The sequence below is a fragment of the Maylandia zebra genome, linkage group LG12 (genome assembly GCF_041146795.1).
Source record: "Maylandia zebra isolate NMK-2024a linkage group LG12, Mzebra_GT3a, whole genome shotgun sequence".
Classification (NCBI taxonomy): domain Eukaryota; kingdom Metazoa; phylum Chordata; class Actinopteri; order Cichliformes; family Cichlidae; genus Maylandia; species Maylandia zebra.
The window spans coordinates 12,118,652-12,146,061 of record NC_135178.1 but is presented as its reverse complement, the minus strand read 5'-3'; the positions used below and the strand labels follow the sequence as shown (position 1 = coordinate 12,146,061).

The 27,410-nt window shown below is 40.0% G+C and overlaps 1 protein-coding gene across 4 annotated transcripts in view; it reads left to right on the top strand.

Moving 5' to 3' along the window:
* LOC101488074 (leucine-rich repeat transmembrane neuronal protein 4) overlaps positions 1 to 26,078 on the top strand; it is a 59,153-nt gene extending 33,075 nt beyond the window's left edge. Inside the window, exon 4 of one of the 4 annotated variants that reach the window (XR_013101114.1) lies at positions 23,597 to 23,680. Coding sequence is in view for 1 of the 4 variants with exons in the window: in XM_004544095.3 (XP_004544152.1) it covers positions 23,597 to 23,815 (219 nt within the window). In the remaining 3 variants the exon portion in view is untranslated. Of the gene's footprint in view, positions 1 to 22,713; positions 22,999 to 23,596 lie in introns of those variants that run through there. The other 3 variants (XM_004544095.3, XM_004544096.4, XM_076890701.1) reach the window with 3 other exon arrangements.
* The last annotated feature ends 1,332 nt before the right edge of the window (positions 26,079 to 27,410 follow it).

Below are 27,410 nucleotides of genomic sequence, written 5' to 3'. Positions count from 1 at the left end.
TTTTACACATATTGTATTTCCTTGTCAGTGAGGCAGTTTGACACTTAAAGTGAATAATTCCAATGCAAAAGCAAAGTTTGGCCAAGGTAGTTAGAGTGCTGTGCTGGGAATTCTCTAGAAGCTGTCTCCTTCAGTTGTCATTGTTCTGTTGCTATATTTATTCCAGCACTGAGTCTGAATGGAGGCAGTTATAGGGTTTGCCACCTCTGTGTGATTACTTAAACACAACATTCAGCTTAGTCCGCTCTCCATTCTGCAGTTTTCCTCAGTGCTGTAGAGCATTTTATCGTCTTTACGCTCTGTTCTTTTGGGGTATTTGAAGCTTGCAGCTAGCTTTAATTTTTTTGGTCCATGCTCTGCCTCTTGCATGAACCTGATTTGCTTCTCTGTACATATATAATACTCCAAAAGTTACAGCTGGAAATATTTTAAAAGGAAAGTATTTCCTTACATGTAGTAAAATACTCCCTTGCTTTAGATACTAGCTTTTCGTGTGCGACTTACTATAAGCACTTGTACTACTACTCGTGTAACATCTGGGCAGCTTGTTTCTCAAACCAGTAATCTCTTCTTAGTGCTTCTTGAGCATCTTTACATGTGCTCTGCTCCGTGTTAATCACTGTGCACATATCATTTGTTTACACCAACATACATACATATGTATTGAGCTGGCTCGATGACCAAACAAGTGTACTGTATGGTCAATATAAGCTTCACAGTCGACACTGTGCAGAGGAGATGACAGGATAATTACAGGTATGTACGGTTTGCTGATAGCACAGTGGGAAAGGTCAAGGGGTCAGCAGATCAATAGATTTCTTTCTGTCAGCCATGTGAATATTCATAACAAGGTCAGAGGTGATCATTTGTTCACACAGTGAAAGCAGTAAATCAGTGGATCAAAGAATCATCTTTAATTCATTCTTTCGTTATCTGATTCACAATTCCCTTCATTTCCCTCGCGGATAATGCATCAGATAAACATGCAAATGATCACTAGTTTGCATGCACATATTTAGGTAATTTTTTTGTCCAGTATCGGACATCCTAAAATCTTTTATTTCAATAAAACATTTAACCTTATCCCATTAGGCTGTACTCCTTCCTTTTCTTAGCTATTTACTGTATACTCTCCGATTCTCTGATTTTATTTGGTGTATCTGGTTAGCCTTTCTAAGGTACACAGGGAAAAGAAAACATTTCAGAGAGGCCTTTTTTCCCAGGGTAAGGACTAACAATCTCACTGCCCTATAAAATGAGATCTGTGCCCTTATTTGCACCAAGGCCCCACAGCACAATCTCACCACGAGGAGAGAAAACGCCACAAGGCTGGCAGATCGCATCCATGGGCAAGAGGTTCAATTACTTCAGTTGTCATGGAGCAATAAATGACAAATTAAGTGGCTGGCACTGAACACTGCTTGAAGGAGGCTGTGTCAGAATTCTAATGTCAGCTGTGTCTGACAGTGGGTAAAGAGATAGACAGCGAGAAAGAAAAAAACCTTAAAGTTTGGCAAAGGAGAAAAACAGACAACTGTTTTTCAGCAGGATAGATTCTCCTTGACCTTGATTCACAATATTAGGCGTGTTGGCTGCTTGAAAGATGGTTCATGGATGTTTTAATTGCTTTTTAAAAGACCTTCGTGTTATTTATAGGTCCAGTAAACAGCAGGGTGTATTGTTTGGCTGTGTTCATGTAGTCTAACATCTTTATCTGATTATATCCTTTTCAGATGCCCGTGATCTTTGCTACGACAGACTGGAACAGGCATTGTAATCCTGTAATTAATAGAGTCTGCATAGAGAATTTAGACACCGGCCTAATGCAAGTTCTCTGTAGTGCCAGTTTTCATCACGCTGCAAATCTCAATAACTCTAAAGCCACACTAGCAGCATTGTGAAGCTTTAATGAACGTACACACTGAGAAACAAAATCTGTGGATATTAAATGGAGACATTGTGCCACTCTCCGTGTGTTACTACTGTTAGGTGATACATGTAAAGATTGGCCTAATGGCCGTGTTGTATGAAGCAGACATGAAAGCAGCCCACATTACTTCATTAGATGTCAATGCAAAACAGAAGACGTTGTCTTCATAGTGTATTAATGGATGACAGAGAGTATATATATATATATGGAGATGTAGGTGACCCACACCTACCCCACATTTGCCTTATTGGTTCAAGAGAAGGAAAAGAAACACCCCCCTTTGTGATATTCTACTGCTAGCTATGAACTACAAGCCAAGTACGTGTTTATATGAGTTATTGCAAATTACCTTCAACTATGCTACACTTAGCAGCAAGCACCTGACCAAACAGCAAATGTGAGATCATGATTTACTTTCTTTGAAACTGCTGAACCCTCAACCTTTGGCAACCACTTTTGATCACAAGGCGACTGCATAGGTCAACATGGGTTGATTGGAATCGCTCTCAGATTAGCAAAGGCTTGCCATCCAATTTATAAATGCAGATAGACTGCCAACTCACTGCAATGAGTCTGAGTCATTTTGCTGCAATGGGGGCAACTTGTCTGTTTGCAGTACAGGAACTGACTCAACTCGTAGCCAACTGGTTACATTCTGGTTATTTTCCTTTGTAAAAGCAAGGCTGCCTGCAAAGCGCTTGTGTCAACAGCTACGTGATGAAGTTGTATCTGAAGGTGAATTTCCATTTAATGTGATGTAGATGGCAATGGCTTTGCAATGGATTTTCAACAGATGGCAGCAGATTTGCAAGTTAACTGAACTGTATCATAAACAGATTACATGCAAACCAATGTGACCTAATTCAGTCAGAAACTGGTGGCAACCTGACTCTGTTTTATCGGGATTTAATTGGTGTTTTATCACACCAAAGTTGCGCAGACCTGGTGCCCATTTTTGAAGCAACCATTTCAAACCCAACAAGCCGGCCGGTTCAGTGCACACAGCTGCAATAAATTTTGTTTGCACTGCAGCCTCCAATCACTGTTTCTCTAGTGTGTAGCATTAGCTGTTAAATGCTAAAGACTTAACATTTCTATTGCCTTCCATCAGGTAACATTGGGTTAAATTTGTTTAGTCAGTGTTCTACTTCAGTAGAACTTGATTGTTCTACTTGAAATGTCATTTGCATTTAGACAAACAGAAACGGCTAAAATCTGGTTTATAAATATTGGCTGAAGGATTTAACTGAAGTGGCCATCTAAACAGTTCATTCAATAATACAATGAAGTGAATGTAATAATTTAATAGATTAGTCTAAATATAGGCTTTAGTCAGACAGACTGGACAATATCTTCAGAGGTGTGAAAAAATGTTTGCCCCCTTTCAGAATTCCTATTTTTTTCTTTGTACGTTTGTCAACATTAGACAAAGATAACACAAGTAAACAAAATGCAGTTTCTAAATGAAGGTATTTATGATTAAGGGAAAAGAAATCCAAATCTATATGGCCCTGTCTAAAAAAAGTGATTGCCCCCTAAACCTAATAACTGGTCGGGCCACCCTTAGCAGCAAAAACTGCAAACAAGTGTTTGTGATAACTGGCAATGAGTCTTTTACTGTGCAGGAATTTTGGCCCACTCATCTTTGCAGAATTGTTTTAATTCAGCCACATTGGAGGGTTTTCAAGCATGAACCGCCTTTTTGTTTTAGTAGACAGCAGAATTCATGGTTCCATTTACCACACAGAATTTCTTTTTTCAGTTTACAGACTTACTTGAATCACCTTCAATATAAGACATTGTTCACAGCGGCTTTAATACTCGGCCGAACCGACAGGTCTGCCATCCACACTGCCGAGCCACTGGCTTGCCCGAATATAAGGTTTTTTATACTAAAGTACCATCGGAAGTTTTGAAATTAATTTGATTGCTAAACACAGCGGATTAATGGTCAACCTTTAATCTGCTTAGTTTTTATTCCCCATTTTGAGCAGAGGTAAATAATCAAATGACTGAGACCAAACTGAACCACTAGGTCTTGTAATCAATTACATTTTCTGTCTTCAACCAGCTGGGCTTAAAGGAGGGGGGTGGGGCAAAACGAAAAAACATAAAATCATTTTATATCACTCCAGGATACAGACAGACCCCGCTGGCATCCTTTACACCCACCTTTCCTTCATCTTATCGCTGAATTTAAATGTATGTTGTTCGGAAAACATTGAGGTTGCTGACCTCTACTCCCTCGCTCCCTTCATTCTCTCCCCTCGCTCTTCTTATGTGATTTATTACTGGCCGTCCTGCTGGGTACATTGCATCCTGCTCAGCAGATAGACAGTGTAACTGAGTCATGCTGCAGCAGTTTTGTCAGGGTAACAAAACATTTGCACTGGGACTGTGAACTTACATCCCCAAGGTGACCTCCAGGGACATCCTGTTGGGCTACTCAAGGTGACAGCTGAGCACTTGAAGCACACTGAGCAGAAAGGGAATGCGCTGCAGTAAAATGAAGGAGGGCATCACGCGGATGAGATTCATTCATCTTAATAAAGAGGACCATCAAAGTGATGTGGCTGCAGAGCTCCTAGTTAGACAAGGGAAGAAAGGCAGGGAGACAGAGAGAGGAGGGAAGAGAAGCAGACAGGGCTATGGGTAAGGCTTTCCAGCTGTAAACACAATGTTCTTTCCCCGGCATCATTCCCCTGAATAGAACAGTACCTACCTGTTGGCAGCATACTGGCAGAAAAGCTCGTTTTTGCTGAAGTGCTGCAAAGCACATTTTAATTTGACACCCCAAATGCTTGGTAGCACAATTATTCTTTTAAGTGAAAATCTGTCACACTTTCATAAAAATAAACGTGTTTTGCTACTCCACATCAGTGGCTGACATACAGTAGCACAGCAGCGATTCAAAGAAGAGTCGAATCACAAAGGCTGTTACATTCCTGTTTTAAACACCCACGTCTGTGGGGTCTTTCCCATAAGATATCTTCTGGCATACAGGGAATGATGCATTTTATGCTGCCAGCAGTGTCTCTGTAATAAATACCGGGTATTTATCTCAAGCAGGGAACAAACTGGGAAAATTGCATCGCCTACAGATGCTACGGCTACACTCAAGTTCATCATAAAATAGAAAGGCAAAGACGTCACTTATTGATTGACAAGTAATCTCCTGTAAAAACAAAAGCAGAGTGACAGCTTGAGTGGTTTTCCTTACAAGAGTGATAGCATGCAGAGAAAAGTGTACCGCATCACCTCCTACCTCTTCATGCAACCAGCTGCTTCCCCCTCCTGCAATATTTAAGACTGATCTGCTGACAAAAAAGCTCCAAATATCTCTATATTTTCATGTAGACGGGCTCTTTTTTCGTAGGCTTGTTTGTGTTTTGACAGAAATCTGGTCGTTTAGCCCCGTAGAGGAATATGCCTAATATTCCAAAAGCTGTCTTGTGTGTCTACATGACCAATTTAAAGCCAAATTAATTTTGGTTGATGGTCCTTTTTTAGGGGCTTTTATTTGATGGGGCAATGTAGAGTAGACAGGAAAGTAGGGAGAGGGGGTGATTTACATTTGAGCCCAGACTACTGCAGTAAGGACCACAGCGTTCAGTGCAGCAGAAAAGAGTGTGAAGTAGATTAAAAAATTTAATTTGACATCTTTCATTTTGAATGTGTTCTATTTACACTGTAATAATAGCATTTGGGTCTGGCTTGGAAATGGGTGAGCTACAACATTCATATTGTGCATATTACTTTGTGCATGTGGGGTTGTGTTAAAATCATTGTGCATGCATGTCACGGTAAGTAGAGTTAGTACAGTTGGTCTTACGCTGGGATTTTTTACACAGGTTTTATTGCATTTTCTAATACACACTTAAAGGTCACTAATGAGGTTACACTGTCTTTACAAGAGAAGCCCACCGACTGTGACTAACATTTTCAGAACCACTTTACTGTACACAATAAAAACAAAAACTTGGTGGCAGCAGGATATTATCTTTTTTATTTCATGCAGCCTTCATGATAAAATCTGGTGCTTCTGCTGTCATGGTTAAAAACAAAGTACACAGGACATTTATAGTATGCAGGCATTTATAAAAAATTTAAAAAAAGTACGTAAATCCTACAAGGTCCTAAAATGAATACAACTTCAGATGAACAACAATGCATGACACATTACAGTGTGTCATTATTTAATATCATTTATCAAATACACCCTATGCATCATCTGGCAGAACTACGTTTTGCAGCAATATCTTGATCATTTTCTGTATGACTTTATCAGTAGCTCACATTGGTGTGAAGAAATCCAGGTGCATTCTTCTTTACTGTATTAGTTCAGTTCATTGAGGTTTGCAGGAATTCACTTATACTATCTCTGTTTCATGGACATTGTTCCAGAAGCCTTGTGGTTTTGTTCAGTTTCAACTTTGCAAATCTAAGTACTCTCTCATGTTCTTTTTAGAGGGAAAGGCTTGTTCCAAGTAAGCCATACTTTTTTAGTCTTTTTATAATTGTCTAACTGTCATTAGCTGTAATGTTTAACATGCTAACTGAGGCCTATAGGGTCTGAGATGTAGCTCTTGGGTTACACAGTCTTGGGTTTTCTCTTTACATCTTTACAATACAAAGTGTCTTGTACAGCGTGACTTACATTGTGATTTGGTGATATATAAAAAACAAATGTAAATGAACAGGATGCTATTTGAACCTTAAGCCTCAGGCTGCATAGTCAGATGGCTGATTGCATGTTTCCTGCTGTTGATTGATCTCCCTTTATAGGACAAACCATTTATAACCATTCAATACAGTTTGTAGCTGGGGAAGTGAAAGAATGGATGGATATTTTTGGTAGACCCTAAATTTTACCATTTTTTCTGAGTCATGATTCATTTGCGTAAACATATGCATAAATTCTTTAGCTGGCACATGGGGAAAAATATCAAATGTTTAACAATTATCTGTATAACAATAGTCGCTCCTGTTTCTGTTGTAATTTGGACAAAACAGGCACAAAGTTCTCTGAAGTGGATGAATCATGATACCAAAAAAGAAAATCGTAATAAATCCAGATTTCAGAAGAGCTGTAGAGAAACCTTACTCAAATGACACCCACATTCCAGATGTGCCAGTTCGTGTTGTTTACTATCTTGCATGATACATGCAGTATGCCAACAAAAAGAAATATTGAAAAAGGAGAGAAAAGATGGTTCAGGGGGGTTGAAGTTATGTGAAGAAGCTTGCCTGATCATTTTATGAAACCTTTATTCTTATAAAAAGAGACAGCAAACAAACAGAAACCTGTTTAGAAACAAACTGTCTTGTTTATATGTGGAATAAAAGCAACTCTGTTACAGAGGATTGATCATTTTGAAATCCGAAACAGATAATAGTCAGCCCATCGGCCGGCTAAGATGAGATGCAGGTTTCAGAGGTCACACTTCTGTCTTGCTCTGCACTTACAGATTTATTTTTATGTATTTATTTTTTATTTTTCAAACTCTTCAGTCTTCACCCTTAAGTGACAGCAGTGCTCCCTCTGGAGCCACAAAGGGCTTTCGAAAGTTTTTATTTCCACATAATGCAGTAGTGCTTTCAAAGACCTGTAACCAGACTTTGATGTGTAAAATCAGCGGCTATCTCCTCCAAGCTTACGGTACTTTCATCTGCCGTACAGAAATAGAAGAGTTAAATAAAACAAACTACAAACACCATGCGTCACTAGAGCCATAAAGACTGATGCTCATCACAGGGAGCGCTATATATTATGTTATTTTATCTCTACCGCAGTCAACAATCACATGTTTATCAGGTGAAGACAGTTTAATGAGAGTGCAGTTATCGCTGCTGTGTGCAGCTGCATGCATGGACAGCATTTGTAATATCCCGGGCTTTTAGGGGAGTGGCATGAGCAGCACCAGAGACACGGCATTAAAACAAAAACCAATCTTTGGGATCATTGCCGTGGAAAAGACAGTTTGAGACTTCTGAAAGTGGGGCAGAACAGTCCGTTTGTTTGACAGGAAGAAGAAAGACGCTGTAATGCGATTCCATGCAACAGCTATTCTATCACAGAGCTGGCCTCGTGCCTCTTTGCTTCACTTGTATCCTTTAGCAATTTTCACTTCTCATCGACGCAGATGAATCTCTGCTGGGCCTTCAACCCGATCATCGTAGTGCAGATTGTTCCTCTGTGGAAATATCACAGGAGGCCAACAGCTGGCTGTAGTTCATTTTTTGTCACTTCACTTTTTCAGCCACATCATTATTGAACAAGTCTGTTCAAGTTCAGAGGAGATTTCAGACTGTAGCACTTAAACAGATGGCAGTCCTCTAGGCCTTTTCTGCTGAAACAAAAGACTGACAGAGATAAACCTAAATGTAATATCTTTTTCCTGCAGTTTTCTTTTTGCAATCAGTTGTTTCCCTCTGCACAAGTTGGTTCTCCAGCCAAGAATGAGGCGTATTTAGAGCAGTGGAAATCTGTGTGTTTTTGTGTGTCTCCTTCGGTGTATCCTTCCTTAAAGATTTGATATTAGTGTGAAACTTAAGCGGATATTCACACAATGACCCAGCACATAAACTATCATGTGTGGCATACAGAGACCCGCATGCAATGGCACATAATCTTCCACAGCATTAAGAGTTAGACATACAGCCTATCCTGTAGAGTTATCACCATGGAAACTGGACAGAAGTGAAAAGCCTATACTACGGTGGATGGAGCAATGGCATGACAACATCCTAGGCCCTACTCTGTGACATACACAATATGGAAAAGCTTTATCTGCCAGCCTCTAAGAAATGCAAATCACTGGCCATCTTTCCACTTTAGCATCCTTTATTTTACTTCAACCTCAGCACTACAGAGTCTATGCAGATTAACCTGAGCTCTCAGAAGGGGTCAGTCAGGTATTTAAAAAGGGTGAGAGCGGTAAGAGTAATAAAAATTCATAAAAGATTCTTCAGAAATCCTGTTAAGCTCTATATATCAAAAGCTAATGATTATTACCTTGTTCAGACTTTGAGCTCTCATGGTTGAATGCTTCAAGAAAGTCAGCTTTCAAAGTATATGCTTAAATCGCCGCAGCAACATTTTCTTGGTAACCACTGACTAACAAAAAAATCCATGTCTTATCAAACCAGCTGTCTATTTTGTGCTACTGCACTGGCTGCCCAAAATCTAGGAGCTTCTTTTCCTCTGCCTTTCTGTACTTTCGAAAAAAAATATATACTAAAGCCACTACAGGGATTTAGATTGGCAATGGATGAAATGACTGTGGAGGCCCATTGTTTTGGTTACAGCCCTCAACTTGACTTTGCCACCTTTGGTAGTGTATGTGTGCAGCAAACATTTTGTCAAACATCCAAATAACAGTTTAGGCTCTAAGTGAAGCTAAAGCATTTTGACAGCGTGCCACCAGTAATATAGTGGAATGTGCATAATTTAGAAACCTATGAGTAATAACGCTATGTTTACAAGAGCCTCCGTCACAGAGGCCTAGACACAGGTAGGAGACAGCCAGGCAAGCATCTGTTGCTAGGGAAAAATGAGCATTCCCCACCTGGTTGCGACTAGTTAATGGAAGTTAGCTGTGCAATCAATTGCTAAAGCAGGCCTAAAGACTGGTCAGTGACATCTCTCCACCCATCCACCCCGCTAATACCAGTCGCTGGTGAAAAACGATTTCCACTTCTCGTTTGCGATGCACTTTTTCAAGTTTCAGTGTGGTTAGTTAGCAAGTTTTTGCAGAAAGGCCTTTGTCTTCCATGCAAAATTCAAGCATCCAGGGGAACTTGCTAGCGATCAAAGCAATCACAAGCAGGTGTTTGGTGCAGTACCCTTTTTGCTACTGATTGCACACACAGCCAGTAACCTCCGGGAGCCTGACTGGCGTTCTTCCGAGCTCCTTAGACCATGACCTGGATGCCTAAGAACCTACACAGACTGTTTTGAGAATACATATTTTTTTCTAGAGACTGGAGGTAGCAGCCATTGTGATTGAGGCCTTTTAAAGTGTGCCACCTGTAATATAGTAAAATGTGGATTATTTAGAAGACTAGCCTGTTGATGCTAGCTAACATAAATATACAATTTTATATAACATTTTAGCTAGCTAGAGGCATCTTGTTAAAATTTAGGACCTCGGTTTCATGTTGTGATAAGTTCGGCTGACAGTTTTTGCATGCAGTTAATGGGGTTTTCATAGCATTTCTTTCTTTTTTTGCTGTTTCCACTGACTCCTGGCCAGGAAATGTCATGTAATTGAATTTGGCAGCATGTTTCCTTGATTGACAGGTGTTCATGCCTCCTGCTTAGCCATGGTGGTTGCTAGCTGTATTCCTCACATATCCCACAATAATTTTCCAAATTCTGGCAATCTGAAAACCAGCCTGAAAAAGGATCCCTCTATCATATAGTGATTTCTGGCAAATATAAAATGTGCCTATGGTCATTTGTTTAAACAATCAGAATCTTCAAATGCAGAACTTCCAGCGTGCGGCTCATTTTCTAAATATAGTCCAGGAGAAAAATGTAACAGGAACAGTTTGCTCGAGACTAATTACTTGCCTTATGGTATTTGTCAGTATTTTCCATAATTAGCGGATAGCTTGTTAGCTCGTCTGCTTCACGCTGTTGTGTCTCCCTGACGATTCCAACATAAACTGGAAAGAACAGAGTACCATTGCAGAGGGAAAAAAGCCACCAGGAGGATTATAGAAGGGATGATTTTTTTGCTTTTAGTTAGTCTGATGTAGGCCCCAAACCAAGGCTGAGTTTAGGTCTATACCGATCCCTCTTTTAATCCTTAACCCCAACCCCTGTCTTCTCTGTATGCGTTTAACTCTAATCCCCAAATTAACCTCAAGCCCAAACCTTCACTTATCCTTTTTACAGAAGTTACGGCTGAGCTCTGTGGCTTGTTACTAAATGCAGTTGCTTAATTGGACTATCGGTATAAGATGTGAGCAAATTACCATATCTCTTATGTCCTGCAGTTCTTGCATATCAGCAGATTCCCATGGAGTTAAGATGTTTTAAATAAGTGGAAGGCAGGACTTAACTGTACACACTGTATCTGTGCAATCTTTCAATCAAACAAAATTTGGCCCAGCTTCTCTGCAGCAGCCATCCGCACAGTCAGTGAGCATTCAGTCTGAACCAAGGTGACTGTAATATTGCCATTGAATACACTAGTCTTTTATATGTTTCTTTAACTTACTAAATTATCTGTGCTTTGCAGCATTAGCTCTGCTTTTCACCCGGCCAAGGCAAGGCTGATAAACTATAGATCCATCAGACAATGAAATAGCTCGGCCGTGCAGCACTGAATCATCTTTCTTTAAGAATTACTGACTGTATGCATTTCCTGACAAACTTCTTTTTCTTTTGTTGATATGGAGCTTTTTCTAATTTTAGTTACCTCCCTTGCTTGTTTTGTTATTTCTCCAAGATATATCTTATATATGAAAATGGACTTTCTTTAGAAAACTGCCATCACGCTTTAAGCGGATATTTGCAAATGTTATTTTTTGATACAGAGTAACATTAGCAGTGTCCACCATGCACTCTTGATTGCACTAACTGATGGAAAAGCAGCTCCTATAAATCAGGGGTTCTGTTTTCACCCAGTCTGGACATGACCACAGAGTCCTGATGCTTTACTTTGTTAACCAGCTATGCTGCTACAGTAGGTGCTAAATTCCTCTGTCTGCACTTTGATGTCGGGAAGAACTTATAGAGATTTATGACAAAAACATATGAAAGTAGACCAAATCAATCAAATTTCCACCATCAAGACTAACTTCCCCATGCATCCATTCTCCAGAAAAAAAAGAAAAAATAATTATTGAAAGTAATCATAGATGTTTTATGTTCATTTTAACTGATGAGAAAGCCTATTGCATTTGCTTTAATTATCACTAGACTGCATTAAAAATTTAGAGACCTGTCTCGCTGAATTAAGTCCAAAGCAATTAAAAGAAATTTGTATATATACCCCAGCAAATCCAACGTGGTCTCTATTTTTTCAATTTAAATAATACCAGCTCTGACTTGTGGCAATTATACATACCAAAAAAAAAAAAAAAAAACAGCAGTTGGAGTTTCTTGTTGCAAATGATATCCATTAGAGGGTCTGGCATGCTAACAAGAAGGTTTACTTTAGGCCTTTGTTCAAATGGCGAGAAAACCCTCTGCTGTGATTTTTCTTTCCCTCTCACAGCAGTGTATAGCCTTTAATACATGTTACAGGATAAAAGCAGAGTTTATCCTTACTGCATGTGTGATATCAGCTACATAAATTAAATACGAATCTTTAGCAATATCTTATTACACTATATGATGCATCACAGTTTCAAGTAAAGAGGTGTGACCTTAGAAGTGAAATGATTTTTTTTTTATTATTATCATTTTAGAACTGGGTTTTTTTAATGGCTGTTTTGACAATCAGCATCAGTACATACTGAATGTGTGTGCTTGAAAGAGTGTGCGTGTGTGTGTGTGTGTGTGTGTGTGTGTGTGTGTGTGTGTGTGTGTGTGTGTGTGTGTGTGTGTGTGTGTGTGTGTGTACTTAGGAAAGTGTGTGGGAGTGTAAAGAGAGAGAAAAACAGTCAACGGGGGAGAATGAACCAAACAGTGTAGCACACATCCCTGCTTAGTGCATGCCTCTCGATGAATATGGATTCATCTATGCATCTACATTTTCTTGGCTTCCATATTCAGGTTACTTATATCTACATATATCAGAAAAGACTACGAAGTGACTCATAAATTGTCCCTCCAGTAAATAACAGTAAATCTCAGCAGGCATTGCCAACATTGATGAGCAGAAAATGGGATGAGCAGCATTAGGAGGAGATAAATCCCCACATCTGAAGGATTATGGTTATTTTGACAAATGCAAAATGCTTTTCAAATAGAAATGTAATTACATGGTCAATATTAAAGTCAGCAGAAGATGATCTTTCTGGAATTCTAGCACACGCAGTATCAAATTGTAAAACTATTAGTTGCCTCTCAGATGGAGGTCAACGTCTGGTCTCCTTATTGCTACTAAACCCCTATATGGAGGATGCTAACCGCCTGCTATCTTGTTCAATATATGTTGCATGATTTATGAAATGAAACATTCTCCAAGGACAATTTAGCTTCTGTCTCTTGTATGCACATTTCTGACCTTCATAACAATGCATTTCCTCTGCTGTACCGTATGTCCCGCTTAATTAAGCTTACTGACTACTTGTTATCAGCTTCATGTCGGCAATGCTCATCCTGAAATTATTTTTCAGTTCATCAACAATCAGGGAAGGGGGGTCTTATGGCCATTAGGATGCCATTCAGCAGCCTTGGGTGTGCAGCCTAATAGACAGCAATGATAATAGAGGCTTGTCTGTGCTCTCTCACCGCAGCGTTGACCACTGAGTGAATTATCCAGCTGACAGAGAGCAGCAGCACAGCTCGGGCGGCGGATGTTGTTAATATGCCAATGAGAGCTCATGCCTCCCGTGCCAGTCTGAGGCATGCTGGCATGGTGCAGCTGCCTATCACGCAAATGGGAATTATTTAGCTGCAGCTTGACCTACATTCAGAGCAGTGCAAAAGGGGGACCACCTATGTGAATGTTTTCATTAGCATCACAAAGCTAATCGCTCAGGAATTAGAATTAATTGCTGTGTACTGTTCAGATCACTGGCCTCTTTAGCATCTGCTGCAAAGTGTTTTCGAGTGGGTCAGCGGAGCGCTCTACTGGAGAACTGTGACATTTGTAATGCAGCACCAAAATCACGAGAAAGTCTGAAGTTACACTGAAAGGTTATGATGCTAGGAGGCTGCTTAGAGTCAGGACAATGCTTTGAGAAATTGAAGCTCCTGGCTACAGCTAGCTTAGATGAGCATGAAGACTTGTATAAGGGGGAAGTCTTTAAAGCCCACTGTTATAGCTGGTTTCGTCCATACAAAAATCAAATGTTACACACTGTTTCCAGTCTTGGGATTAACTTTAATCAGAAATTTAGTAGACAAAATCCTCTGAATCTTCTTAAATAGGTTTTTTTTTGCATTTACTAGTTTGAATTTTTTTACTAGCTATTATTATTCTTATTATCATTATTATTATTTTTACTATCTTGTGGCACTTGTTTGCTTCACGCCTGTATTAAAAGCCCAGACATGTATGTTAATTTTGTTTTGTTCATTTTTCCTGTTTTCACTTCCTCGAGGCATTGTAAAACCTACACAGGTGTTTTCATTTTCTCATTTGAGCACATTGAGTTGACTTATAATGAAATGCGCTATATAGATAAAGTTTTCATTACCATTATCAATTTATTATATTTATTTTCATCATATCACGAAAGTAGTCAGAGGGCAAAAATAACCAAAGAAATTAATATTAGATAAATATATTTATTCTTCTCTGCAAGACACATATTCATTCCACGAGACAAAATAAGCAGTTACAGGCATTATTGGCCTCACTGTTTAAGCACATACAAGTACATAACAATAGACATGTAATGGCAACAATGTACGTGTAACGCAAGTTCAGTGTTCATTCTGAGAGCAATTACTACACAAAACTTATATAATTAGTAAGAAGACAATTCACAGACACATGCAAATGTACTGATAATGTTTGAGATCAGCTGCTATACATAATACATTTAATTTGTAAGGACTAGAGTGCCAAAAAAATTCTAAAAGCTTTTTAGATTTTGACAATTCTGGTACTCTAGATTAAACTGACCATGTAGGAGGAGTTGTGGAACAGACATACACACACTCTGATTATCATAGTAATATTATTATTATCATTGTATATTTTGCTGTCCAACATATAGTAGATTTGACCTTAAACACTATGGATTATAGCAAGGAACAGACAGTCTTCTATCTGAATTGAAGCAGGAAAGAAAAAAGGGCTTTTTTAAATCAACTACACTCAACAAAAATATAAACGCAACACCTTTGTTACTGCTCCCATTCCCCATGGGATGGACGTAGAGACCTAAAATTCATTCCAGATACACAATATAACCATCCCTCCCAAACAGTGGTCACAAATCAGTCCAAATGTGTGGTAGTGGGCACATCTGCCATATTGAGATAATCCATCCCACCTCACAGGTGTGCCACATCAGGATGCTGATCTGACATCATGAGTAGTGCACAGGTGTACCTCAGACTGCCCACAACAAAAGGCCACCCTGGAATGTGCAGTTTTTTGCGCTATTGGGGGTCTGGGGACCCAGAACCGGTCAGTATCTGGTGTGACCACCATTTGCCTCATGCAGTGCAACACATCGTCGCATGGAGTCTATCAGATTGTCAATTGTGGCCTGTGGAATGTTGGTCCACTCCACTTCAATGGCTGTGCGAGGTTGTTGGATATTCGTGGGAACTGGTACACGCTGTCGTATACGCCGGTCAAGCACATCCCGAACATGTTCAATGGGTGACATGTCCGGTGAGTATGCTGGCCATGCAAGAACTGGGACATTCTCAGCTGCCATCTGCCCTGAACAATGTGAACCATGATTCATCCGTGAAGCGCACACCTCTCCAACGTGCCAGACGCCATCGAATGTGAGCATTTGCCCACACAAGTCTGTTACGGCGACGAGCTGGAGTCAGGTCAAGACCCCGATGAGGACGACGGGCATGCAGTTGAGCGTCCCTGAGACGGTTTCTGACAGTTTGTGCAGAAATTGTTTGGTTGTGCAAACCAATTGTTCCAGCAGCTGTCTGGGTGGCTGGTCTCAGACGATCTTGGAGGTGAACCTGCTGGATGTGGAGGTCCTGGGCTGGTGTGGTTACACGAGGTCTGCGGTTGTGAGGCCGGTTGGATGTGCTGCCATATTCTCTGAAACGCCTGTGGAGACGGCTTATGGTTGAGAAATGAACATTCAATGCACGGGCGACAGATCTGGTTGACATTCCTGCTGTCAGCATGCCAATTGCACGCTCCCTCATTGCTTGTGGCATCTGTGGCATTTTGCTGTGAGACAAAACTGCACATTCCAGGGTGGCCTTTTGTTGTGGGCAGTCTGAGGTACACCTGTGCACTACTCATGATGTCAGATCAGCATCCTGATGTGGCACACCTGTGAGGTGGGATGGATTATCTCAATATAGCAGATGTGCCCACTACCACACATTTGGACAGATTTGTGACCACTGTTTGGGAGGGATGGTTATATTGTGTATCTGGAATGAATTTTAGGTCTCTACATCCATCCCATGGGGAATGGGAGCAGTAACAAAGGTGTTGCGTTTATATTTTTGTTGAGTGTACATTCATAATACTGTATTTCCAAGAACCATATTCCTGATGTTTCTTTGAAAACTGTAGCTATTCCAAATATTGTGGCATCTGTGTAATCCACTCTACATTTCATTAGCCAGACAGTGCTAACTGTACAAAAGCACTAGATGTCACAGAGACAACTTAATACCACACACAGAGCAGTCTTGGGAGAAAACGGCCCAGGTAGTGAATAATTTTTCATATTGCTTGAGGTGAGGATTTTAGTACTCATGTTTTGCACACACAGACTGTGGAAAAACCACACAGTCATTTATTTTCCCCAACTTTCCGTTTAGGTAATTTCTCCGTGTTTTGTTACTTTGTCGTTTAGGTTTTTTGTCGTCTCCGTCTCATCCAACAATTTCATTTTCTCTCTTATCTGAAGTGTTAACCACTGCTCTTTTTTGTGTTATCAACACTCAATACCCAGTACACAACGCCACACAACTAAACAGAAAGAAAAGAAAAGAACCTAAGAAAAAAAGGCATTATTGTTTATTCTAATAGCTGTCACCACTTCAAGCCCAGAGCAATTCCCACAACAGTTGAGAAGATAATTTCTTAACACTTTAAACTCTAGAGGTTTTCAGTGATAAACAATGAATCATAGCTGAGAGGAAGATGTGGGGGGAAAAAATTGAAAATAAATATGGGATGTAATAACCCGAGGTATAAATGTACCTCCGTACAATATAAACAGCAAAAAGTACCTGAATTAAAGGTGTAGTTGAGGTAACGGCCTCTGCGGAGGACACTTGTCGTGTTCGCTTCTCCTGAAATTCACTTCGGGGTAAATAGGTCAAGCTGCAGTTTAAACAGTTAACATAAAGTGAAGACAAGATCAGGCTGATGCCAGATGTCCGCTCTATTACCTTGGCCGGTAGCCAGTGACTCACTGAATAACGGCGTACACTTGTCAGGAGGAAACAGAGCTATTCTTAGATGGCTATTGTAATCAAGAGATTTGAATTCATTTTATATTTTTCTGCTTTTGTAGCGCACAGCTAGATTGGAAGGGACTTTAGGACCCATTAAAGTTAGGAAAGGTGACGATCATTCCTCAGGCGAAATCCAGCTATATGCAGCTCTGTTGGCAAATATCCAAGCAGAGGTAGCCAATGACTCACCTCTCTAAGAGCTCCAACTGTAACAGCCAGCGTTTCCCCAATATTCCTGATTAAACCTGAATGCTAAGTCAGCTTAGATCGCCAAAAAGGGTTTTACTCTTTTCCTCTGTGTAAAGACATGAAACTGATCCTGTTTTAGATCAGCGCTTCGGCAATGCAGATATTAAAGATCGCCAGTGAAGAGCAGGGAGAGGGTTCTGTGCTCTGTGGAAATGGAGCTCGATGTTCCGCTGACCTCAGAAATGTTCTGTTTAAACACAAAACAGCATTTATCCCAATCTTAATGACCGCCAGCTGCAGCAGCTTCATCAGACCTATGAAGGGAGATGACATTAAGTTAAGTGACTTTGTTTTGACATTTTGTATTTTAGTTATTATTGGACGCTATTATCCACAGAAGCTGACAATGGGTGAAAGAAAAGCTGTTGTCTTTAACAAAAACAGCGGAAGAGAAAAAAAATCAGCTGGTTAATTTAAAGTGGCGTTAGACAACTTCCCCCGCACTGCTCCCCCACGCGCCACTGTCATAAAGTGACTGAAAACAGAGGCAGGTTTTTTTGTTTTTTCCTTTGATGTAGTAGAAGCTATATCAACTGAATATCAAGTCTTCTAGCTTCCTCTATTGAATGAATGGCTGTATGAGATTCACATTTTCAGGTTTTGCCACTTTCCCTCTCTGTCTTATTTGCCTTCCTTTTTTCGTTGCATGTTAAATTCAAATGTTACTGCAGTTGGTCTGATGCCTAACATTTTAGCAACATGGAGAAAGCTATTGTTAGCTACTGGGGAACAAAGCAGTACCTCTTCTGCTTAGGCAATTAAACCTTCTTGTTTCTGGGAGACTTTTTACCAAGCACCAATTCCTCAGTGAAAATTCTGTTTAGGCCTCAGTTACACCAGCCTAGAGCCTGGTTGACGTCCCCCTGGAACCATGATTGCCACAGTCACCCATAGTTTGCATGACTTTGTCTTGACTGCAAGCATTTGCTAATTAACCATGGAGCAGTAGTAAAACTTAAAAGTGCAACAAAAATCAAAAAAGGAAAATATTTTCTTCCAAAGTAAAACTCTTACTGCTGAAACCAACAGGCTTTTCAGTTTCACTATAGTTTTGTAAGCAGGTAAGTATTTGCAGACAGGCTTTTTTTCTTTTAGTGTTGCATGGTATAACTCTTTGGGACTACAGTAAGCAACTTAATGCAACCGCTTGCCAATCAGTTGGGGAATACATATTTCATCAGCTGATGAAGGTTTCACTGCACCACTGTGGCTTTAACAGCTGATTTCACAGTGCCTGCCAGTAGCCTCCAACAACCACTCACAGTCAGGGAAAACTAACATTTTCCTAGCAAATGGTGGTTTCTGAAGCAGTTGCCAAATGGTCTCCAGGCTTGTGTGACTGAAGCCTTCTGTAGCCTGTTAAAACCCAGATTGCATTAGGCTGTAGCCATTCACTCTGCAGTCAACATTTATTTCATAACGACAAGTTAAAGCCAAACTGCCCATTTAGACGCCAGTACATTGTACACAGATAGTGACCTTTGAGTTAGAGGACAGCTGTTTGCGTGGCTCACAGCATGGTTAGTCATTTCATCTGTTTTGTTCAGACTGAAATATCTCAGGAGCATTTCCTGATTTCTTTCTGGTTTTGAACAGTCTGTACGATACTGGAGAGTTTGTCATGATATGTGGTATAGACATTAATTTTCCCAAAATACAGATTGGAAAATCTTTGTTGACCGCTCTAAACTTTAATTGCACCATTAGGTCAGATTACCAGTTTGCCATTTCGTTGCTTTATGGCCAGATACATGTAATAGTACTCCAATAACCTCTGTGTTTACTGCCAAGTAATACATGTTAACTAACATGATAAACTAAACAGATAAACAGTGAGTTTTAATCCTGCAAAAGCCCAGAGAGGGTAATCAAATACATATATGCCGAGCAGGTGTGTAGCATTAGTGTAGCATTTTTTCATTTTAGCTCACAACCATGAGCACAAATGATTAGATATTTTTCACTTTGATCACTAACAATGGTTAGTGATAAGCTTTCAGTGTCACAGATTTTATTCAAAGTGGACATCCTGCATTGAATTTCTCTTGCTTCACCGCTGCCTGAGAGAATATATGCCTTAATGTTTTGCATTGTTTTAACACATGGCGCTTTATGGGCTCGTGCAGCCGCTTAGTCTTGTTGAAGAGTTCATATGAGAGGGTGCCAAAATATAGGGTAGAGTGAAAGATATTCAGTAAAAATCATTAGGGTGATTCATACTGTAAGTGCAAAATCCAAGCCTCCACTACTTGACGTGTCACATCTCACTACTTCACTCACTGTTTCAGTGAAAACTATTCTCAATGATGAGTGTTTAACAGTTACAAACGGTTCTGCTGAGCTTAACTGTGCAGTGTCTGTAGAACGCCCACTATAAGGATTCATAGATGAACTGTATAGCATGTTAATGTGTGGCTTTATTTCTACTTTTTACAAGACAAAAGCTGTAGCTATTCCTGATGGTCATTGAAAAAATACTGTGGAGGGTTTTAATAGAAAAAAATGGAGCCCGTGAAATGGAAATCATAGCCGGATTTCTTGGCATTTCATCCCACGAATAGAAACTTAGTGAGTGCTCTTTATATAAGCTATAGTAGGTGACAGTGTGAGTGAAGTGCTGGAAAAGGCTGCAAATGATTAAAGTGTTTGAGGAGGTGGCAATAAATAACAGGGGAAAGGTTCAAATGCAGCGTGGTTGTTTTGAAATTGTTGTGGGTTTGTTGTAATGTATGTGTTTATTGTAATATGCCTATGTGTTGGGTGGCATATAATTACCTATGTCTATGGTTTTCACTGAGGCATCTCCACACTTGCTGTACCACGCTGGACCCTCTGGTCAAACAGAAAAATGAATCTGACTTTGGCACCATTTGAATAATCAGTACATTTTATATCCAGCCCACAAAGATGCAACTTTAAAACTCTGTATAAAGATTGACTTGCAAACACATACCAAAAATTAGACTGTAGACAGTGAATAAATAATTCTATCTGTATGACAAAAGAGGAGTCTCTCTCAATGCTTAGGTTTGCATTTTTCTTTTAACTATTTGCATTTCCCATTGAATGTCACAAATCCTTCACAAGCCTCAAACTGTTTTAGAGGTCATAAGAAGATTTTGGGGTGGCTGTGGCATCTCGAAGGAGATAGAGCGGGCCCTCCGCTAATTGAAAGATCCCGAGGTCCTCAGTGTGTATGTCGAAGTGTCATTGGGCAAGATACTCAGCAGCCCTCAGAGTCTCATAGGTGTCTGTGAGAGAGCAGTGCATGAATGTGCGTGGAAATGGCTGAGTGTGGCTTGTAGTGTAAAGCACCACGTAGTGAGAAAGACTGAAGAAGCACTGTGTAAATGGTGCCCATTTACCATTTCTCTTTCAGGTCTTTTTGTGATATCTGAACTACTGATGCTGTTAACAATGATGAGACCTATATGATTATAGCACTATTCCTTTCTAAAGGTGTATTTATTTTGTAATTACAGATCTGTACAGGTCCCTGGTGGATAGGCGCAAAGGCCAAGAAAGCCTTTTATAGTCTCTGCAACTGCAGCTCAGTTTGTTTTATGGTACCTTTGGATTTCATGTGGAATTAACTGGTGAAGTTAAATATAGGAGGCAAGAAAGTGTTGTAGAGGCAAAGGTTGTGGGTGCTCTGCCAATTACTTCTGCAAAGAAGGAAAGGGCTATTGGTTTGACCAGCTAACCAGGAAAAATTTATATCCACTTCACTGCTTACGTGTTTGACTTTTACTATTGTAATAATTGGAGAAACAAGTTCACGGTGTAGCCTTTCTCCTTTGGCAGTCTGTACCGAGAACTCACAGATCCGGTTCCCCCGCATTTACCTCATTTTGCATTCAGAGCATTGTTGTTCATGAATTTTTTATCGAGTCCTCTATGTAGTGTGCAAAGTTCAGCTGTTGAATTAGACAATGGAGTGTTTTCAACTAATCTTCCCATTAGAGTGGAGAACAAACCGAGTCATATCGTTTCCGAAAAGGAAAACATAACCTTTAGAAAGCCGTTATTTGAAATTTAAGGGTCTGAATGGTGACGGCACTATGAATCTTGACCCAACGAGATAAAGAGGAACCTATCTGAAAGCCATTTCTGCATCAAATCAGCTTTCAGCAAATCCTTTTGTGATCCAATAAAATAATCCAAGACAGCATATTTTACAATAGATGTACTGCCCACAACTAAGATTACAGCGAATTGGGATTTTTCTCACAAGGACTTTGAATATATTCTCCATTCTTTATCCTACACATGAGGAAAGATTACATTGTAATGATTGATAATGTGATTTTATTCCTGAGGATATTGTGAAAGTCAATGAAAAAAAAATGGTGTTATGTATGTTTACATGACTCTAGGTTTAGAGGAAGTATTAAAGCTGAAAAGTTGTTCTGCACGTGTTCTTTCTGTTGTTATGTGAATGTTTCTGTAGACTGTACAATCACATACAGTGGGGGAAATAATTATTGATTATTATAAATACATACTGAATTATAATAGCACCAAACAGTTGTCACCTTCTTAAGAAACTTCTTGCTGATGGTGTTGTGCAGGTCTATAATCTATAATCCTTGACAGCTCTTTGGTTTTATCCATAATGGTGGAGCTGTTGGTGATGCTGTGTACAGCCATGCTGTATATAAATGATGTAAATATAATGAGTTGAGATCAAGAGTATCTGTAATTTATTGATTGATTGTAATTGAAGTGTCATATGAGCCAATCTGTCAGAGAGTTTTGGTTGGATTGTTGGGAATCAAATACTTATTTCACTCATTGACGCTTCCTGTTAAATCCAGAATTGAATTCAAAATTCTGCTCCTCACATACAAGGTCTTAAATAATCAGGCCCCATCTTATCTTAATGACCTTGTAGTACCATATCACCCTATTAGAGCACTTCGCTCTCGCTCTGCAGGCCTACTTGTTGTTCCTAGAGTATTTAAAAGTAGAATGGGAGGGAGAGCCTTCAGTTTTCAGGCCCCTCTTCTGTGGAACCAGCTTCCAGTTTGGATTTGGGAGACAGACACTATCTCTACTTTTAAGATTAGGCTTAAAACTTTCCTTTTTGCTAAAGCATATAGTTAGGGCTGGACCAGGTGACCCTGAATCCTCCCTTAGTTATGCTGCAATAGACGTAGGCTGCCGGGGATTCACATGATGCATTGAGTTTTTCCTTTCCAGTCACCTTTCTCGCTCACTATGTATTAACAGACCTCTCTGCATTGAATCATATCTGTTATTAACCTCTGTCTCTCTTCCACAGCATGTCTTTTATCCTGTCTTCCTTCTCTCACCCCAACCGGTCGCAGCAGATGGCCGCCCCTCCCTGAGCCTGGTTCTGCCGGAGGTTTCTTCCTGTTAAAAGGGAGTTTTTCCTTCCCACTGTCACCAAAGTGCTTGCTCATAGGGGGTCATATGATTGTTGGGTTTTTCTCTGTATCTATGAAGCGCCTTGAGGAGACTTTTGTTGTGATTTGGCGCTATATAAATAAAATTGAATTGAATTAAAATAAAAGTACCATAAAAATTATTTCTTTTGATCGTTTTTACAATTACAAATTCAGCAGGGGATCAAATAATTATTCCTCCCCACTGTGTGTGTGTGTGTATATATAAATATATATATATATATATATATATATATATATATATATATATATATATATATATATATATATATATATATATATATATATGAATATACATTAGGATATTAATATCAATATTGCACAGGCTGTGATGCAGCTTTATCTCGTTTAATTGACAGAATTCAGACCGCGGTAGCACGTAAAGCGAAGAGGGGTCTTTGAATCAGCAAAGTGCTTGTAATGTAATAAGCACTCTCTTCTAAATGGAGCCTTGACTCCATTTAAAAGAGGGCAGAAAATATGTGTGCACTCTTGCTTAAGGCTTTCATCTTGCATATAAATCACTCCTGAAAGTGGGTGTTTGAGCGCCACAGATTTCAGGTCTTGGGGCGCATGCTGTATTATCGGCCAAGGCTGCATTAATGACAGAGCTGTGCCATGGCACCATGAAGTAAATTAAGCCAATTCCAAATATTCTAAGGATTTTTTTCTAGCTGTTTTAAAAGCCTTACCCTTACGTGTGCTTCTTCTTTCCCTCTACTTTCTGTTTCTGTCTAGGTACCGCGGCAGCTGAGTGCTCTGACATTGTACAGGTGTGAGCAGTCTGTTCTGGATTACTGCCATACCCACCTGTCACTGCACCTCAATGTGGGCATGGAGCCCTCCACTCAGGCGCAGGGAGGTCCAGGGCCAGCATTGTACCAACCCAGCCTAATGGCTGCCCTCCCCTCAAAGCCTGTGCTGCCTTGCCCCCAGACCCACTCCCACCACCACTGAGCTGTGCACACCATGAGGCTCTGTCTCCAAACTACTGTACGTCAGCTGCACATAATCACAGAACTGCTCATACGAAATGAAAGGCTGTGTGGGAGGAAGCTGGGACTGGTAAAGAAGCAAAGGAGACAATTAATTTACTGCAGAGCATCCTGGAACCAGGGTAATGAAAATGAAAATATTTCTCAGTGGAAATAAAGGGGAGCAGCAGTTTTGATTAGTGAGCTTCTGACCTACCTGACCCTCAATGTCCTCAATTAGCAAAGGAGGCTGAACTTCAGCATGACTTTCTGCATTCTGCTTTGCCTCTTGGGGAGTATTAAAGATAATAATTTCATGATTTGTTAATCTTATTAAACATATTTCCTTGACTTCTCATAACGTGGACACCCCTCTGCTGTGCAGGTAAAGTAATCAAAATGCAAAACGTTGTAAACAGAGCAGGGGGAAACAGCATGATAAGCAACTGAGTAGCTGAACAAACGAAAGCTCGACCAAGCTGAAAGGGTTTCTACTGTTTTGTTTTGTTTTTTTCTTTTTTCTGATCATGCTGTCAGCCAGAGGTCTCTCTCAAACTCAAGTCCCTGTAGCTTTTTTCATTTCGAGAAATGAGCCTCTCCAATGAAATTACCCAAGACAAGAGAAACAAGTCCGAAAATAGCGGACAGTAATTGTTTTATAAAATGTACAGCCCACACATCTTGCTGGCAGTCAGTATAGTTTACATGGTGACTTTTGAATTGCTTAATGATTTGTGATGTTGATCACGTTCTTATTCATTTGAGAAATAAACAGAGGAAAAATAAACACCAAGTACAGAGCTTGGTGCACTGGGACGTTCAGATGTTTACTTTTCATCCTTCATTTAAATCACTTATGTGGCTAATGGTTTTTGGTTTTTATAATGTGTTATTCAGCCAATTATCTGATTGTACACTTGCATATCTACACGTGTGCTTTTTACAAAATGCTACAATATAATATATGGCAAATAAACTGTGCTAAATGACCGGAAACAGTGTCATTCATCAAGTTCAGCGGTATCAACCCAAACAACTGTCTACTGTACTTTGCCAGCTGTGTAGGTGGTTTAAACTGCAGAGCACAGTGCACAGCACAGGCAGGACTGTCTGATAATGATGTGTGTTTGGTTTTTGCCTTATTGATCAAGACCCTGATGGTAACTTCTCTTGCTTTTCTTCTTCTGTGACTGTGTGGTATCTGATGTGATACAGTAAGCTCGACTCGCTGAACTCATACACTTCTAGGCTATTTTACTTTCAGGGAAGGAAAACGTGTACAGATCACCCAATTAATATCCTGAATATTGTTCAACGCAGCAGTTCTATGTTCTTAACATAAACACAGTTTACGATGAAATTGGTAAAAGGTTATTGTGATATAAAAGTATACATTTGTTTTTCTGCTGGGAATTGACCGTTAGCTAAACCTGTCCAGTAAACAACAATTGTCAAATAATAGTTTATCTACAATAACTATGTGCAGCAGACCTGCTGAGCTTTGGTTTTCTGCACATTTTGAACTGCTAACCAGCGAAATCAACACTCACCATTTAAGGAGATTATTAAGTATATGATGTGAATGATAGCATGCCCAGCTTACGGCAATAAGCAGTTATGATACAGTTGTAATAGTAACACAGTTTTACCTTTGAGGCCAATGAAAATTAGTTAACTAAACTGTTTGGGGTTTAGCGTCCCACAACTAGGCAAGCTCACTACACAAGTCCCCAGAAGTTGGTCCTGAATACTGATTCAGCATATTGTAGAGTAATATTAGGAGCTCAGTCCTGCTACACGTCTGATTGATTTAATTAAATCTACGTAAATAGCTAGCTATACCAACAGGCAAAAGAAGTAAGACTAAAGAGTTAAATAAACACAGGAGGGGGCGCTTAATATAATATTATAACAGTATATGGACAAAGGTTTTGGGGAGACATGCTTCAATTTATTAATTCGGGTGTTTCCAGAATTTTATACAGGTGTATAAAATCAAGCGCCTAGCTATGCAAATCATAGCTAGGTGCAAATCATTTGTGAAACAATAGATTTTTTTTTTAAATCCTCACTGATCTCAAGCATGGAGCTGTAATTGGATGCTGCCATTGCAAAAAGTCAGTGTCCAAATATTTCTGGCACAACTTCACCTGCTTCCAAGGTGCATTGAGAAGGACAAAGATCTGGTGGCGTGAAGACTCCAGCGACACTTGAAGCACTATGGAACAACTTTATTAGCTGACCAACGCGTTTCGGCTTGTGGCCTTCATCAGGGTCATTACAAAATACTAAACAGTTTGTGTTTAAATAAAGAAAGAAATCCAAGTGAACCAACCACACAGAAACAAGCTGACCAATCAGCATTTAAGAGGGTGGTACTAGCCAAGGCATTCTTATTACCGACACATAACATACTGACGATTTGTCACGTCCCTATGATACGCGGCGGATTGCGGATGAAATCCCATAGAATGAAGCTTCCAGCCGTGTATTCCAGCCCTAAACCTAACCTTAATCCTAACCATAACAATAATTGTGTTAAATGGTAAATATGGTAAATGACCTGTATTTGTATAGCGCTTTTATTAGTCCCGCCTAGAGACCCCAAAGCGCTTTACACATCCACCCATTCACACACACTGGAGACAAGCTGGTGGAGGCAAGCTACAGTAGCCACAGCTTCCCTGGGGCAGACTGACAGAAGCAGTCAGTCTTCTGCCATCGGCCCTTCTGGCTAATGGCGCGATATGTGTCTTGCCCAAGGACACAACGACCGAGACTGTCCGAGCCGGGGCCGAATACAAGGCGAACTCAGAACTCATGAGCCACGATCGCCCCGTGTTAGATAGAGTTTTCCAACGCGATTCATGATGAGAAAGTAAAATAAATGTACATGTGTAGATTGAGTCCAAACGATTCTCATGTTTCCTCCTGTTTCCTAACGCATAACATAGGAATATGTTGGGTGACCAAACGGGTAACATACCGATGATTTGTCACATAGCGTAATATGTTACACTTTGGGAACAAGAACGTGTTGTACTGGCTGACTGGTTGGCTCTGGTTCAACTTTCAAAAAATGATTTAAAAAAAATTATTAACTCCATAATAAAAAATTTGAACTAGTTAACAGCAATTATCATTACAATAAAAGGTTTTTGGTTTCTTGGTTTTTCAGTGGGGATAGGTTAATTGAAAAATCTAAATTGCCCATAGGTGTAAATGCTGGAGTGAATGTGAGTGCGAATGGTTGTCTGTCCTTGTGTGTTAGCCTTGCGACAGACTGGCGACCTGTCCAGGGTGTACCACCGCCTCATGACAGCTGGGATAGGGTCCAGCCCCCCCCCCCCCCCCCCCCCCGCGACCCTGGAAAGGATAAGCGGAAGCAAATGGATGGATGGATGGATGTTTTTTTTTAAAGGTCTTTGAAAATCTAATTAAGAACATAAAGCAAAATAGTGTAACTCGCAGAAACTCATTAATAGACCTGCATTCATACCTGTAGGAAATAAACTCTTTAAACAAAATATCCAGAATGCTTCATGGTGAGCTTTATTTTTTATTGGCATTGACGCCAT